This window comes from Diabrotica undecimpunctata, chromosome 3 (genome assembly GCF_040954645.1).
Source record: "Diabrotica undecimpunctata isolate CICGRU chromosome 3, icDiaUnde3, whole genome shotgun sequence".
Lineage (NCBI taxonomy): Eukaryota > Metazoa > Arthropoda > Insecta > Coleoptera > Chrysomelidae > Diabrotica > Diabrotica undecimpunctata.
The window spans coordinates 55,363,495-55,382,444 of NC_092805.1; the positions used below are offsets into that span (position 1 = coordinate 55,363,495).

Consider the following 18,950-nt stretch of genomic DNA (forward strand, 5'->3'; position numbering starts at 1 on the left):
TTATTAATCGCTTGTTATATAGGTACAGAAATCTTTCGACAAACTAAAATTAAGGTACATATTACAAACCGATGTAAATAATTTCTTAAGTCGGTATATATTATCCAGAAACCTCCAAAAAATCCTCAACAGGTAAAGGGATTATTTTATTATTTTTATTACTATTATCATGGTTAATAGATAAACTCGTTTTAAATTTCTACCTGACCTCTTCTGATGCCCCGTCACTAAGTACCAATAATTTTGGTTATTTCAACACTAACAATGGCAATAATAAAGTAAATTTGCAAATTCAAACACTTAGTTTTCTTATGTCCATGGCTTATTGGTCTGCATTATGTTACAGTCTTTTATTTAAGAGTATAGTTCTTCCACCGTCTTGTTTTCTTTCTTTTAGTTTGTAGTTTTGTAGCCAATCTCAGTTTGTACAAAAATTGGGTGGATTCATTCTTAAGACTTTCCAAATTATATTTGTGTTTACACTCATATTTAATCATACTTTTTGTTTTTAACTTTTAAGCATTCGTGATACTTATTATTAGATTTTCAGGTATTTTAGTACTAAAAGGTACTCTTATTTTAAGTTGGTAGGATACTCCGATTTCGAGAAAAATGGATTTGAAAATTTTTCGTTTCTTCATCATAAAATCTGTTGAAAATAAACATTAATTGAAAAGTTAGGGGTACTTGTTTAAATTAATATCATTATTGTAGTACGTCGTTGAATTTGGGATAAAAATCCTTTCGTTTGACCTAACCTTCACCCCTATGATCCATTAAATTTTTCTCCATTGTATTGACGTCACAGTGGCCGTGATGACGTCACAGATTTCATGTATACATCGGTTGATAGTATTTTAGGTCCAACTGACATTTCCAATTTTCAAATAAAAACATTCATTACTTTCTTAATTATAGGCTGTTAAAAAGATCTTGGAACACCCTGTATTATAAGAGATTTTTATCCCACAATTGACTGCAAATACATAGGTGTAATTTTATTGTTCGCTAATGTTACAGATATAGGAGTGGGTGCGGACTGTTGCACTTTTGGTTTTGGAAATCCTGCAGAGGTTTCAATTACTTGATATAGTGCGCGAACATAAGAGTTCATACATCAGATTTGCAGTAGACGAAATGGCACGTGAGCATGGCATCACCGTATTAAGAACTCCACCGTATCATTGTGAATTTAATCCCATCGAGCTGATATGGGAACAAATAAAAAATGAGGTAGCGCAAAAGAATACAACTTTTAAATTAAAAGATGTCAAATTATTATTACACCAAGCCATACAAAATATAACTGCTTCCAATTGGCAGTCATGCATTAAACATACACAGAAAGAAGAAGATAAAATGTGGGACGTAGACGCGCGTGTTGATGTTCTTATCGAGCCCATTATCATTACTCCAGGAGTAGACAGTAGTGATAGTGAATTAACAACAGGAAGTGATTCCGAATAAAAATAAATTTCTTTAAAATAATAATTAATAGGTACAGTTCTAGTGATTTTTTGTTGCTATATTCGGAGACTACCTGTAAGATTCTTCGTCCTACCTGGTTATAATTTTCTAAGTAGGTATATACCTAATAACTTTATTATTATTATGGCAAGTTTTGTTTTTCACAATTGCAGTTTAGATTAGGTTACTAGGTCTAGAATTATTATGTTCTGTAAAGTAGTTGGTATTTATATTTGAATATGAATTTTATTTAAAAAAACAATAAATAATGTACAGTCGATCTGCTAGAAGTCGATAACAAAGCGACTAAGTTATTTCGAAACTATTACCTATTTAAAATGTAGAAATTTACTTAAAACTCTCATGTAGAAATTGATTGTAAATAAAAGTTCAAAAGGACAAACAATGTTGTTTCGGGAATTCTATTATTTCCATTTGAATTCTATTTAATTGGAAATTCCCAGGTATTATATTTTGGTTCTTGGAAATTGCTCAATTTAAAAGTTACGTCGTGTTTTAGTTTAAAACACATATTGTGACTAACGAGGGTTTTTCAAAAGGTTAATCTGACAATTCATCTACAGTTTAATGTGTTAATGTTAAAAATTTTTATAAAAAGCAGTGGAACAGTGTTTCCCAAAGTGGGGTCGCGACCCCCTGGGGGGTCGCCATGAGGTACTAGGGGGGTCGCCGAACATTTACAAAATAAGACAAAAGCACCACTTTGTTAGATCATGTATTTTTATTTTAACAACGCCGTAAATAGAAATTAACAATTAATTATCAGACGACATATAAAACTAAATATTAAAGTCCGTAAAAATAAAAGAGTAAAACAAAGTCAAATATTATAATCTTAATGAGAGCTATGCGCCTGTTTCTGTGAAACTGATCTTTCAAATCTAGGCTGTGTATTTGAGACACACATAATTATATCATTTTCAAGTACGAGACGATTTCTAACTCTTGTTTTAATGGCAGTCATAGACGAGAAACTTAACTCACACAAATATGATGTTACAAATGGAAGTTTTTCTTTCATGTTTATTGGTATTTCAACATGCCGAAAGGAATCGGCTAAAAACGGATTTAGTATCCATCTGCAACTGTCGTAACTGTTTTGAATTTCTTCGGGGAAATAATCACAGAGCTGTTGTTTTAAATTGAGCAAAGTAACATGCATGTCAGCAAAAACTTGTTCAAAATTTGTAGCACTGTAATTGGATACATTTTGCATAATTTCCTGAAGGCACTGGAATGAATCGAGTTGTTTTTTGCCAAGTGAGATTGACCATAAATCGATTTTTCTTAGAAACGCCTTAATTTTATCTGTGGTTGTAATTATATTAATTTCGCGACCTTGTAAATTACTATTCAAAATATTTAATTGCTCGAAAATATCAGCAAGGAAACCTAGTTTCAGAAGCCAAATAGGATCGGAAAATTGATTTTCATATGAGGACTTCTCATCTTTCAAATACATTAAAAGCTCTGCTCTTAAGTGAAATAATCTTTTTAAGACGTTGCCACTTGAAAGCCACCTTACTTCGGTGTGATAGAGAAGATTTTCAAATAAAGCACCCATGTCTTCGCAAATTTTTCTAAAAATACGGGTCTGCAAAGCTTTTCCTTTAATGGAATTTACAACTTTAATGATGGTTTTCATAACACAGTCCATTTCAGGAGTTAAAGCTTTGGACGCAAGAGCTTCTCGATGTAAAAAACAATGTCTCCATTTGGCATTATTTCTTGTAATTTGACGAGAAGACCAGATTTATGTCCTGTCATAGCTTTAGCGCCATCTGTGCATATAGCAATACATTTACCCCAGTCAATATCATATTTACTTGTACGTTTCACAAAAGTGTCGAGTAAACATTTTCCAGTGGTATTGGTCTCCAATGGCGAACAAAATACAATATCTTCTTGAATGCCATTATTTGTATCATATCTTACAAACGTAATGAATTGGGCACAGTTAGATATATCTGTGGATTCGTCCATTTGAAGAGAGAAGTACGTGCATTTATTAAAATTTTCCACAACTTGCGCTTGAATATCTTCTGCCATATCACTAATTCTTCTTTGGATAGTATTATTTGGCAGAGGTATTGTATTTAATTTTGCAGCCTCTCTTTCCCCACACATTATGTGTACCATTTCAACAGCTGCTGGAAAAATCAGATTTTCAGCAATTGTGTGCGGATAACTAGTTTTGGCAACACGATAAGCAACTTTATAACTTGCTAATAATGCTTTTTCATTACTAGTGGTTGCCAAGAGAAAACTGTCTTGCTGTTTGTGAAGGACGTTCAGCTTTCTTTCAAAGAATTCTACGGGCTTGTCTTTTTTATCTGGATGTTTGCTATTTAAATGTCGAAGTAACTTTGATGGCTTCATGCTTTCTTTTGACAAGACTTGTCCACAAATTACACATTTGGAACAAGATTGGAAATAACGGTAAAACCATATTTAAGATATTCATCAATGTAGAATCTGTTTTTCTTTTTATTGCTGCTACTTCCACTTTCAGACGTAGATGGTTCTGCACTTCTTTTTAAAAACTTATCCATAATTTATAATTTATCGTACACGTAAATACGTAAACGGGAATACGTACGTCGTAAAATATTTACTCATTAATTAACACCACGTTCGCCACCATAGGCTGTTTGGATTCGAACTGAGGTTTCGTTGCGCATCGCCGCTTATATAAAGCCAAAACAAGGCTACGAGAACGTTCCAGAGTGCCATCTATTAGCGAGCGCTTTCGCGATTGTCATGGAAGAGTTTTGCGATGTAGACACAAGCTAATATGTCGCGGTGTACAATGTGCAGTCGACTTCTTATTATTTATTCTTATTGTAAATGCTATTCTGGCAGAAGTACCTACTACTAATTACTAGTGGGACAGATCGCAATCATTAAAATAATTGTATTAAAATAAAATAATTGTTTTTGATTAAAACTTAAACAGTAAAGTAAAACTAAATTTGAGAAACCATCAGATAATTGTAAATTAGGCACGCTATTTCTGTCAAATAATATTGAATAAATGAGTGGGGGGAAATTGGGGGGTCGCGAACAAATTTTTTAGCAAAAAGGGGTCGCGGTTTAGATAAGTTTTGGAAACTCTGCAGTGGAAGATATTCTATTGGAGACATGCAAGGCGATACAATAGTTATTAGTTATTCTTACGTTTATTACTAAAAGTTTCGTTAATATTTTTTCTTTCTAATAAACGAAATAAATAAGTTATTTTCTTTCTTGTTTGTTATGAATTTAAGATATTTATATATGATAGGTTTTGTTTATTACAAATTATTACGAACCAGAAGTATATTCGTAACATTTCATTATTATAAGGGAAGAAAGTTTTGAATTTAAAGTATAATATAATTTAGCACCTCGACACTGTAAGGTACAAGAGGATGGCTTAAGTAAGTAAGTAAGTAAGAAGGTACAAAGTATAATTTAGCATTTGAGATGTTATAAAATAAACATACATATTATGTACATATTTCTTAAACTAAAAATAATATAAATGAATGAAAATATTGTATATCTGGCTTACACAATTAATTGTTAAGACGCAAAATAGTTGAATACACTTTTACATAACATTTTAACAAAATATATTTAACATAAATTAACAATTTGACCGTTGACGCAAAAATATTTTTATGTGCAAGTTCCCTATTATTTCCCTTATTTTAAAAATACACACGTCTCCATTGAACTACATGCGTCTCTCATCTTGGACCCCTCGAGGGTCTATCATTTCTAAGCGATAACCTGACTATCCTATTGAATTCCGACTATAAGTACCAATTTTTCTTTCTAACTCAGCTATTTGTCTTTCTAAATGAGTTTTTAAATCGTTTTGATATTGTACTATTTTATTTTCAAAATCACTTTTTATATTGTAGTGTTTTTGTAGGATTTCATTTTGTAAATCAGTATTGATATCATTTTATTGTTCTTCTAATTTTTCTATTCTACTAGTAATTTTACTTATCCTCAACTGAAAATTTTCATGAATGTGAGATAAACTATTTATGATTTCTATCTCTAGTACTACCTCTACGCCTCTCCTCTCTTCTCTTTTTCTTGTCAGCCCTTCTCCTTCACCTCCCTACGCATTACATTTTCCTCTTTCACTTCTTGTCTACCTATATTTTCTTCGTCTTTTCTTTTTAATAACCATGCGGGGGTCAAGATGTACCAATTTCTTTATTCAATTTAGTAGATTTATATTAACCATTAACAATTTCTTAATATATATTTTATCGAACCGCTGTCACCAACGTTACACTTCTTTATAATTACTTTTATTTAAATAGCATAAATATTACACCACTTGTTATAAACTTTAACTGAATGACAACTATTCAAAAACTCCATTATCACTATTCTTGGACTATCAACTTCCTGTATTTATATACAGTGTATTTATATAATGCTATCCAATGGTATAAATAATAATAATAATACAGGGTGAAGCAATGATTCTGAAACTTTGGCTTAAACAGAAAATTTATCAAAGTTTTTGTTGATTCTGTTGATAACCCTGTATAATTATTGTTTAATAATTACACAGGGTGTTAATACCAGCTGGCTTACTATGACTTTTGTATTTGTAATGCTATCTCCCGGACTATTATTTTTAATGATAAGTGTCGTCGGAATTTTTATTTTTTGTTAAATAAAAACTTTGCCGTTTTTGCAGAACAAGTTGGAAACATCTGTTTTTTGGATTCTATCAGATTCAGTAATTTTTGATTTATTTAAGAATTTTAAATATCATTAGTTTTCATCATTTGTACGATCGGTACTGTCATTCAGCTGTAGTTGTCACGATGGTTTACAGTATACCTGAACGCGTAGACATCATTTTCATATTGGCCTCCCAGAACCAGTGTTATTTACGAACAGCTCAAATATTTCATTAAAGGCATCCGGACAAAAATGTAAGTCACGTGTACGTCCGCAATTTAGTTAAAAAGTTTAGAGAAACGTGATAAGTGCAAAATAAAAAAGAGATCTCCCAAGATTACTGAATAAAGCATCGAAAATTGAGGTCTTTGAAAAATTTGCAATAGAGCCTACTGCATCAACACGTCAAGTATCTGCAATAACAGGACTTTCACATGAGTCGGTTAGAAAGGTGTTGAAATTACATAAGTTTCACCCGTACAAATCACAAATTCTTCAAGAACTAAGCGATGATGATAAAGACCGACGCATTGAGTTTTGTGAACTCATGACAGAAAGAATTCACGTTGAACCAAGAATGTTAAAAAATATTTGTTTCACTGATGAATGTACTTTTATGCTGAATGGTAATATAAATAAACAAAACTGCCGGTACTGGAGTGATGCGAAACCGCATCGATTCAGAGAAGGTCACACACAATATCCGAAAAAACTGAATGTTTGGGCAGGGATATTAGCCGATACTATAATTGGCCCCTTGTTCATACCAGGCAATTTAAATGGCGACATTTATCTCGATATGCTGGAAAATATCATCGAACCTTTAATTGTGCATGAATTAGAGAACCAAAGGGACGATCAGGGTAACCTAGCTCTAGACTAAGATTTGCTGCACCTCCAACAAGATGGAGCATCTCCTCACTCCACAGCTCCAGTTAGGCACTGGTTGGATACTAATTATCCGAACAAATGGATTTTAAGGAAAGGTCCTATTGAGTGAACACCGAGGTCACCAGACTTACCGCCACCTGACTTTTTTCTATGGGGTTACCTCAAGTCAGTTGTTTATAAAACTTAAGCTGCGTTACTTGGGGAATTGAGAGAAAGAATTACGCAAGCATGTCGCGATATTACTAGAACAACATTTGCCAAAGTTCGTGCAGAATTTGAAAATAGGCTGTATGATTGTTTACAAAACAACGGAACCCACTTTGAACATTTACTTAATTGACATTTTTAACAAATTTGTATTTCAACAAAAACTTCATTAAATTTTCCATTTAAGCCAAAGTTTCACATTATTGCTTCACCCTATATAATTATTATTTACACCATTGGATAGCATTTTAATAGTCTTTTCAATGATGTATCACAAGTAGGGGTTTACAATTTAAACTTTTTTGGTTGTGGTGGGTAGGGCCTAGGGGGATGATGGGGGTGAGTTCTCTTTTAAGTCATTTTAATTCTGCCTTACTCTCCCAGAAACGGTATCAAGCATTTTTCGATATCAGCTTTTGTTCGTGAGATATAGCCCATTATAAGTAAAATTGACACACTGTAGGTATATTTTCTAAGGTTCCAAACTTTACGAGACATTTCTGAATTGTTCAATGACATCTCAGAGATTCTAGATATTTAATTCGTTTTCTTTTTTGTCAAGGGACTTTTTCCTTACGGAATAAATCTTTTGCAACCTCCGTAACAGTATTAATATAAATCATTTCGTTTTGATCTTTTTATTATACATCTTAACATAATTATAAATTCGTAGCGACTTTTCAGTCACGCTTTTCAAATAAATAACTTACTATACTCAGTAAATTTAATGAAACTACTGATAATAGGGCTTCACAAACTGAGCATGCGCGATTCGTATATGGAATCATAAAATACTGATAAAAAATCTAAAAAACGAGCTCAGAAAGCGAGCTCTATTGACCAATACGCACCACGGGTTTTCTCAAATTTTTTTTACTTAGTAGATTCTTCTGTAGAAGCAGTTGAAAAATTAGTCACATTTTAAAAAAAATAATAAAGTGTCAGGCGACACAAAAGAGTACAATGGAGTATAAGGGACAGCGAGAAACTCCTCTCCTGGGATGATATTAAAGTTTAAGGATTTCAATTAAACTTAAACTTAAAAAAATTTACAAATAATATCGATTTACTTTACATCCAATGAAGTTTCAAAAAGTTTGATTTAAAAAGTTTAGAAGAGGGGGTCTGGCGCCTTTCGTTCAGAGTTAAGGTTGGCGCCTTTTTTGGACCAGTTTGGCCTTGACAAAAACTAATTACAAATAATCGAATAACGGAAAAAGTGAATAAAAGTGAATCCAAACTTCAATCCGATGAGAAGCATGTAAAAAGAAAAAAAAATATGTCATATTATATGTGGTTACGAGGGTTAATTTCAACATCAAATAATTGGTCTATACGTTTGAATATTCCATTTTTGAACATAGTTTCATGCAACAAGTCCTCAGAATTGGTTTCGAAAAAAAATTTGTATTTTGACCATTGCGAAAACTCATATTATGTTTAGATGCTTGTTCGTAAGTTTTTCTGAAGCTTTTTGGAAATACGCTTAATGTGGAAATATGCACTGTTTCCGATAATTCTTGAAGGAATCCACTCATTAGATCTTTTTGGAGCTTTCATCATACATCATTGTTTTATAGGTATTAATACTTAGTTTTTAAAAAGAAAACACAGTTGGTTATGTTATGTAATATGTATAAGACACTAAAGTTTTAAACCAAACAATACATTCGTAGATTTCGTGTCGGCTTGACTCGGCTGAGCAGCAACTTGCATAAACTGTAAGAATATTTCAGTGTTTCTATTAGATATACGGTTACAGAATCAATAACTTTATTTAACACGTGTTTTATTAAAAGTTTATACAAATGTTTAAAAATAAATAAAGTCATTCAACCTAATCTATTTTATTAAAAACAAGTCTTAGAGGTTTGGATGGAATTGTTACCATTTTCAAAATGTCCTCAATTTCTGATTCGTTAATAATAATAAATTCAAACTTTTGAACTATCTTAGAAAGAGTCATTTGTAATTGAGTTTCTGCGATTTTTCTGCCTATGCAAGATCTGGAGCCAATACCAAATGGCAAACTAGCTTGTTGTAGAGATAAATCACTTCCTTTATCTCTGCTCCATCGTTCAGGAAGGAACACCTCCGGGTTTTTAAAATACTTAGGATCCCGCCCACTTGTGTGAATCGACATAACCATAAGAGTATTCTTGGGAATTTCATACCCGCTTATGGTTGTTGTCTCAGGAAGTATTCTATTTAAAAATGGCGCTACTGGATACAACCTTAAAGTTTCTCTAATAACATTCCTTAAATAAGAAGTCTTAGTGTCAGATCTCACTTGATTACGTAATTCTTTTTGAACATTTTGATGTTTTGATAAAAGAAACAGTAACCATGACATCGTGTATGCAGTAGTATCACCAGCACTTAATATTAAGTCTATAATTATTCTATCAATGTCTTTAGGGTCTACTTTTTCGTCTAACATTTTTTTTAATAAACCATCTTCATTATTAGTAATGGCCGAAATTAAATTAAGTAAATCTTTGGCTGACTTTAAAGATGTTCTTACAGAATTTTCAAAGTTTTGCCATCTACTTAAATTATACTTCATGGCTAAAGGTGCTGGCAAGAGTTGTAATTTACAGGTATCATCAAATATTTTATGTACAATAGAGGCTAATTGTTTTACATAGAACTCTACTTTTCTGTTGCATTCTGTGTATTTAACTGCGCCAACTAAAACTGATACTATCATATCTAATGACCATTTATACAATTGCTGCTCTAAATTTGGGAATTCTTGATTCTGGTGCTCAAATATTTGCTGGACTAGCAAATCTGCAGCAACATTGCAAGAGTCTTCTATCCAAGTTAGGTTGCCTCTAAGGAGCAATTTATTCATTATTCTACGAAAATGAAGCCATTCTTCTCCGTCCATGAAGAATAAACCTCTGGAGTAGTCGTATTTTTCATTGTACAAAAGCCAGGCATCTGGTTTAAGATGTAGCGGATATTTACCTGAAATATGAAAAAAGTGGTAAATGTCTATTATATACAGAAAATATCATAACGAATAATTAACACGTTAAACGCCACGAGAAGCACAGTTATATCTCATACAGTTGCCTGTATTTCAGGCTGGCTAATACAACCGTGCTTTACAATACACATTCATTTATATGGAATACATTTTCTCAGAAGCCTGGTGAATACATTAAGCCTGCATTTTTAGAATACTAGTGTCCAGCAATAAAACAATATATTTGAAACCAAGGAATATAATGAATATATATATATATATATATATATATATATATATATATATATATATATATATATATATATATATATATATATATATATATATATATATATCTAGCTTGAAACTAAGTTTTATTTATATAATGCTCCTTAAAATTAGCAATTTCTAGTTCAGAAATAACTGAAAAAATATAATATTTGTCTTTAAAAGCCATAAGACTAAACTAGTGTGGACACCTACAAAGAATGCCTAAAAATAGATGGCCAAAAAAGATAGAAAAAAGGACTGCTCCCACTAAGAGAAAACGAGGTAGGTCAAGACGGCCATGGAGAGAATATACAATGACCGTCAGAGATTTAAAAACTAGAGAAACCTATCAGTTGACAAACCAACTCTTCCTTCAAAAATGTGACGGATGTTACTGTTGGTTACTTTTTGGTAAATTATATAGGCATTGACAATAGCTGACCCTAGAAAAAGCTCAATTGCTATTTTACGATATCATTTCATTGATTTTCGTAATTCTGTAGAGTAAGACTTTATTTAATCGGATATAATCTATAAATCCTTTACTATTATTGTAGTCGACAACAGAAACTGGCTTTTCAGCTATTCCTCCCCTTTGCTGGACATATACTTTTTCAGTAGTATGCTTTGTACTCAGCATAAGCACTTTGCGTTTTCCTTTCACTTAGATACTACTAAGCCTATGTTACTCTCTATCCCAATAATCTCACCTTTCTTTAATTTTGCACCTGTTACGTCTATGGATTAATTTTTCTGTTTTGCCTTAAGGTTACCACCAAATTTGTATTTTAGTTTAACAACCTATGTGCTAATGCTAATGTAACGCTAGTATAAAAATTATTTGTGTATATGGTACGTCAAAAATCTAATAAGTTATTAGCTAAACTATACACAACTAGTGTTATGTTCAGAATTGACATATTTTCAGTTTTATCATTACCACAATAAATTGGTAGATCACAAGTATAACCACCCTCCAAAACAGAGTTTGTATATATTCACCCCGAACTTATGTCTTTTGTTTCTTATTAAATGACAGTCGGCGTCTAAACGGAACTAGTTTCATCAATGCAGAGTTCTTCCCCGGTAATATCACTATTTGAAAATTTGATAGCAGCTTCTCCAATAGGGGTGATAGTTTATGCAGTCAAAGCTCTTTGTCGTTATTTTCACTGTCACTTAAGTGTAAATTTGCAAGTAATAATTTACTTTACTTTGTTTTCGTATAATGGATTTTTTACCAATACAAACATGTCCAAAAATGTCCAAAAATGGCCAAAAATGTTTTTATTTCTTCTGTGTTTGTACCTACCTACTTATGAATTCTAGATTTTGGACCGTGACCACCTATATTTAACTTTTGATTGGTTTCTTGCACAATCCACTCAATAATATCCGTCATTCACAAATAGTTGAAAATAGTCGAGAATATTTTTCATGTTCTGACCATTTAAATTCTTCTATATCAAGGGTGTGTTATGATCAATTGCAAAGTCATCGTCTTCTGAAGAGCTTTTATCATCTGGCAGTCGATATTGTGAAATAACATTTTCAATGGTATCGTCTACTGTTCTTGAGTTTTGTAATGTTGAAGGTAAATTTTGTAAATTACTTTGCATTTTTGGTCTTTTGCTTTCATTTAACGAAGAACTACTTATTTCGTCACCACTACTTAATTCAAAATTTTCATCCCGAACAACATTATCATCACTGCCTTCGTCTGAAAAAACTCTTCCACCAGCTTTTGCAAACGCTTCTGCTCGTTTTCATATGACATATTGACAACTGATAAGACACAGTGTACTACCTCGCCCACCGACAACTAACTAATAATAGGGAGCACGTACTGAATTTGTTCAAGTTATGACATGTTCATTCTTGAATCCAAAAGTTTTTTATTTAAACTGAAGAATAACTATTTAAAATTAATAAACTAATACTGTAAACGTGCTTAAAATTTGGCCCACTTAACTTTTTTTTACTATGTATTGTGGCGTTTAACTTGTTAATTTCTAGGTTTTATCAAATTTTTTACTTATTTATGTCTATATTTATAGACCGCTAGTTAAATTTAAAATATATAAAGAATTTACAAAAAAATCCGAATAATATTCTTGATATTGCCAGAAACAATATGTATTTTTTTGTAGACACCATCTACGTTTATGTCAAAAAATATATTCAGTAAATATTCAGTAAATATAGATGTTAATCGAAGGTAATAAGCCAATTACAAAACGGAAAAGTCACAAGGCAGAAATGAGTATAGTAATAGAACACAAATGAGAAAAAAAGAAAGGATCTAAACATCACGAAGGGTAAAAAGCCCAATAAACAAGTAATGGTGAATTTATATGATTAATAAAAACCAGTGATAGAAAAGAGGAACTCCCACAATAAGGACAATACCAGATAATTATGAACATTGGGAGCTGAAACTTAGAGGCTGAAGGGTCGTATCCAGAATTAGGAAACAATGGGTGAATAATGTAGGAATTTTATTGCAGTGTTTTTTTAATCGCTAAAAGAGCAGAAAATATATTTTCGTTAATAACAATACGCAAAAATTGATGTCGAAGCTCCAAGACTAAAAAGAGAGTTAGTGCAATGTACTAGATGCCAAAGATACGGTCACACAAAAAATGTCTGCTATCATCAATCCAGATTTGATTATACAGAAAAACAAAAATTTGTTTAATTTACTAATGTTGGTATTTTGAGAACGATTTCCGAAGTGAAAATTGAAACGTCAATAAACGTAATTTGACCTTTAATTATTGTGGCTTGTTCCCATTTAAATAGTAATTATCATCAATCCAGTTGTACAAAATGTGCTCTTACTCACCCAACAGCTGACTGCCCTAAAAAAATTAATTTGATCTAGTAAAATGTGTACTTTTCGGTAATAACCACCTAGCAAATTATAGAGAATGCAGTATACATAAATAACTGCAGGAAGCAAGATTTTCAACCTTAAGTAAAAAAGAGCCACCGAATGAACTACAAAACCACATCTACCAGTGGCTACAACAAATATAGATACAACAAAAAGAGCTATATAATATAGTCAAATGGTAAATACCAACCAACAAGAGATTCCAATAGTCACTCAGCAAACGACATACAGGTGTTAAATAATATGAGGAAATACTCACAACACTTGTCTTAGAAATGAAGTAATGACAAATACACTAAAATTTGCACTATATAATGCTAACGGCTTGACACAACACAAACATGAGTTGGATGAATTTATAATTACTCATAAACTAGACATATTACTTATTTCAGAAACACACTTTACGAAAAAAAGTTTCATAAAATTTCACAACTATGAAATATATCACACAACACATTCAGATAGAACTGCACACGGCCGGACAGCAATCACTATACATATTATTCTATATATATTGCACACCAAAACATTCTACTAAACAACCAAAATTTAAAACCGTTTTTGATGCACTAGGACCTAGATTTATTTGTGGCGGAGACCATAATTCAAAACATCTAATGTGGGGCTCTAGACTTAATTATACCAAGGGTCGTGAACTGCAAAAAAAATACTAATACATAACTAAAACATAGCATCCACAAGAGAGCCAACATACTGCCCGACAGACCCTGCGAAAATTCGAGATGTTCTCGACTTTCTATAGTGAGAGAAATAAACTAAAATTACTTTAAATCAAAGTCCTGTTTTAATTTATCCTCTGATCATTCACTGGCTATCATACCCGTAAGTAAAAACACATCACCAACTTAAAAGAGCTGCCTATTACACAACAATAAAACAAATTGGAGTTATTTTTGATATTAAAAGAATTATCAAATCAATTTGCACATCCCACTAAACACGGATAAGCAGATCGAACAGTCAATAGAACATTTTAACACAATTATACAGAAAGCAGCATGGAACTCAACACCATTATCTACAAACCTACATACGAATAAAAACTGTTCCAATACAATATACGAAAAAATAACGGAGAATAGAAAGCTCAGAAAACAATAGCAAACAACAAGATCACCTCAGAGTAGAACAGACTTAAATACGGCACAAAAAGAACTGAAAAAAAACTGATAATTGCAGGAAAAAATGCAACTTTTCAGGAATAGTTACAAGAACTAGATACAACCCAAGCCACTGTTACTTGTTATGGAAGACTACAAGAACCTTACGAAGGCAGAACTATAAAATCTCACCAGTAAAAACAGAAACACGAAAATGAGCGAAAAGTCCACCAGAAAAAGCCGAAACATTTGCGACACACCTTAACCCTTTCGCTACTGGTGTACACAATCGTGTACATGGATTTCAAACCTTAAGAAATAAGAGAACTTCTATATGTATTCCGCAAAAACCATTTGTACATGATCAGGTACACTTCTTTTAATATAATTTGAAGCCACTGGCTCCATCTATGAAAAATCAGTTTTAATAATCATTACCAACCAACATGGCGACCAACAGAAGTTGTGGATCAGGTGAGTACCTTTCATTTATACATTTTTTATTTTTATACAGTTACGTTGTTGCTGTTTTACTATACTGCATGGTTTTATGAATGTTTACGGAATATTTCTTGATATTAATCTCATTGTTATGTGGTAAAGGTTTTAGAAAAAACTATATAAAACATTATGTACACTATCGTGTACAATTGTACTGGAAGGTAAATTTCAGTTAGTTGTTTGTGTACACAATCGTGCACAACTGTATTTAGAGGCTATTTTGGATTCGAATCAAATGTGTGTTGATTACTGGCAAAAGTTACAACAAAATTTTTCTTTGCATGCTTAAGAAACTCAAAAGCATCGATTTTTATGCGAGATGTGAGAATTGACAAATATGTGAAAAATTTGATGCAGAATTTAGACAGCGGGGACTTTTCGGATCTCTCCGATTTGTCCGAAGGTGAAGCTAATGATGAAGATCTATTAGAAGAAGCAGAAAATGTGGAAAGCCGCATTGAAGACATAGTTGCTGCAATGGATCCACAAGATGACAATAATGAAGATGAGCTTCGAGAAGATGAAATATTCGACGACGTAGGTGTAATAGGAGAAGATACTATCAACAGAAATGATGAAAATACTTTTTCGTATTTAACGACTAAAAACCAAATTCAATGGACAAAAAGACAAACTGCCCCACTAGCAATGCAAAATTGGACAGAACCTCAAGATGAACATAGCGATACAGAAGTTAAGTTGCCTATTGAATATTTCTCAAGATATATCCCGGCAGCTTTATTCGAAAATGTTGCAGAGAAAACAAATCTGTATGCCCAGCAATGTAACTATTTTAATTTTGCACAATTTTAATTTTGCACACACGATTCAAAAGAAATTGAGATCCTTATAGGTTTACCTTCCTTCAAACATCCCATAATGGGATGTTTGAAACTGCCTAGAATACATTTATATCGGGATAATGCTATAGGTATGAGCACTTTTATAAACAGTATGTCCAGAAACAGATTCTATAAACTCAGAACATATTTACACATAGTAAATAACTTAGAAAAAGATCCAGATAATACATACGTTTTTTATAAAGTTCGACCAATTTTTGATGCCGTTTTGAAAAGATGCCGAGAATTAGAACATGAGGAGAAGTTATGTGTCGACGAACAGATATGTCCCTTCAAGGGAAAATTATCGGTGAAACAATATATAAAAAGTAAGCCTAATCCATGGGGAATAAAACTATTTCTACAGTGTGGAGAAAGTGGACTGATATATGATTTTATTTTGTATCAGGGAAAAAAGACCGAAATTGACCAAACTTTACAAAACAAATTTGGACATGGTGCTGCAGTTGTAATTCATCTTAGTAAAAGATATCGAACACTTTATACACAATTATACTTTTTTTCAACCTATGCGTTATTGCAGTATCTAAAACAGAATAACATTTATGGTGCCGGAACTGCCAGACTGAATAGATTTGGAAAACCACCTTTTCTCAGTGAAAAAGAATTTTGCAAGAAACACAGGGGTTACATGGAACAGCTCTGTAGAAAAGACGGTGACGTTATTTTAGTCAAATGGTTTGATAACAGAATAGTCAATACGGCATCTAACTTTGTTGGTATTGGAGATAAAGATATCGTTAAAAGATGGGACAAAATAAAAAAACATTTGTAGATGTTGAAAGACCAGAGGTAATTAAGCGTTATAATTCTTCTATGGGCGGTGTAGATAAAATGGATTTTTTATTAGGCTTATATCGGATATTTATCAGATCAAAGAAATGGACCCTTCGTCTTTTCTTCCACGCAATAGATATGGCAATCTGCAACAGTTGGTTGGAGTACAAAGAAGACTGTAAAAGACTAGGTGTTAACAGCAAGAAAATTCTTGATGTCTTACATGTTCGAATGGATGTTGGAAATTCCTTGGTACTTTCTGGTACAATGTGTGGTAAAGACAAGAAAAGGGGTCGACCAAGTTTACAAGACGTAACTTCAGAAACAAATTCAAACAGCACTAAAAGGTGTAGATTTGAAACTCGTCCCATTGGCACAGTTCGATTAGATAATGTAGACATTTGCCTATTCATAGTGGTGAGAAAGGGATTGGGCGCTGCAAACAAAACAACTGTAAAGGGCGTTCACATTTCCGGTGCCGCAAGTGTAATGTTTATTTGTGTCTAGGAAAGGAGAAAAACTGCTTTTTGACCTTCCACTCGAAATGACTTTGTATTTGTGTTAGATTTTTTTTGCGATTCATAAATTTTCATGTATTTTAATCTTAGATATAAGCTAAAGATAAAACAAATAATTATTACTTGTTTCGATTTATTTTTAAAGCTTTTACATAAAAAATACACATTTTTACCATTTAGCCCAACTACTGTTTGGTACTTATGTACACAAACGTGTACAACAAAATTTTTACATCTGGTGGGGAATTTTTTTGTATAATCCCATTTATTTATCCCTATTTAACTAAAATTCCACCAAAAAAAATTTTTTTCTCTGTCTAATAATATTTCAGTAGCGAAAGGGTTAAAAAAGATTTTACGCCAAATGACGAAAAATACTCACTACTGAAGAAGAGATTATTTCAGTACTCACAAAACCTTATGAACTAGAACTTCCTAAAACACAATTTACAAAAACTGAAGTAAAAAATATTATACAACACAACATCGATTCAAAAAAGGCCCCTGGATACGACCTTTTTACTGGAAAAACTCTGCCACCACTCCTAGAGAAATGCTTACAATTTGTGACATGTTTATTAATTCTATAATAAGATTAGGCCATTTCCCACCACACTGGAAAGTAACAGAGATAACAATGATTCTAAAGCCAGGAAAAAAAACAGAAAATGCACAGTCCTACCATCCTATTAACCTTTTTCCAGTGGTTTCCAAAATTTTTTAAACGTAGACACTTACTAGGTTAATGGCTATACTAGAAAACAAAACACTAATACAATCACACTAATTTGGGTTCATAAGATAACATTCAACAATACAACACCTACATAGAGTTTTTAACAATATAGTTTTTTATTGAATAAATCGTGTAGCTTATTTAAATTTGTATTAGATTTTCCTTTAAATTTTTATTTTAAAAATTTTTACACCATAAACAGCAAACATTAATACTGCATCTGTTGTTTATCATTCCTTATCGGTTTCGAAAACAAATAAAAAATATTTCTTGGTAGATACACAAATAATGAATATTTGATGAAATACCTAATTAAGATGTAATTTGTAAATGTTTATCAACAATAAATATGATTGCCTCCAAAAATTAAAAATGTTAATTGACATTGCCAAAAGTATTTACTTACATTTAAAACATTACTGATAAAAGTAATCAGCCAGTACATAAAAGATAAGAAGTTTAATGATATTTGAACATTTTGAAATCTAAAAGAGTTAGTTACTGATCATTTATGGTCAAAAACTACCAAATTTATCAAGCGATTGTTGTAAAGTTTCGACCAGTATAATAACAATGATAATAATTATTTATCGACCAAGAAGACCAACAACCAGGAAATTAGAGCAAGCATCGGAAAAACTAGATCCACCTTCAATCGGATGGGGGCCTTCTTCAAGAGTCACAATCTCTCTCTTGATACAAAAGTAAGAATGCTGCGATGCTACGTCTTCTCTGTCCTTTTTTATGGTGTTGAATCGTGGACTTTGAACGAAGATATGTGCAGAAAACTAGAAGCATTTGAGATGTGGCTATATCGGAGAATACTTAAGATCCTGTGAACTGACCGAGTCACAAATGAGGAGGTATATAGAACAAATCTCAGAATATTCTCAGAAGAATAAATAAGAACCTAGAGGTAATGACCACCATCCAATCACGAAAGTTACAATTCTTCGGACATATTATGCGAAATGAATCCAGATGTGCTCTCCTTCAAGCCATCCCGCAAG

At 32.2% G+C, this 18,950-nt stretch overlaps 2 protein-coding genes across 3 annotated transcripts in view; one reads left to right on the top strand and one right to left on the bottom strand.

The window, feature by feature from the left end:
* Positions 1-18,950, top strand: part of LOC140436817 (BDNF/NT-3 growth factors receptor-like) — a 538,571-nt gene that overhangs the window by 405,272 nt on the left and 114,349 nt on the right. The window lies entirely within an intron of this gene.
* The window catches only part of sad (Cytochrome P450 family protein sad), a 36,569-nt gene continuing 26,660 nt past the window's right edge, over positions 9,042-18,950 (bottom strand). The window contains exon 2 of the mRNA XM_072525944.1: positions 9,042-10,254. Coding sequence (XP_072382045.1) covers positions 9,119-10,254 — 1,136 coding nt within the window. The 3' untranslated portion in view covers positions 9,042-9,118. The remainder of the gene's footprint in view (positions 10,255-18,950) is intronic.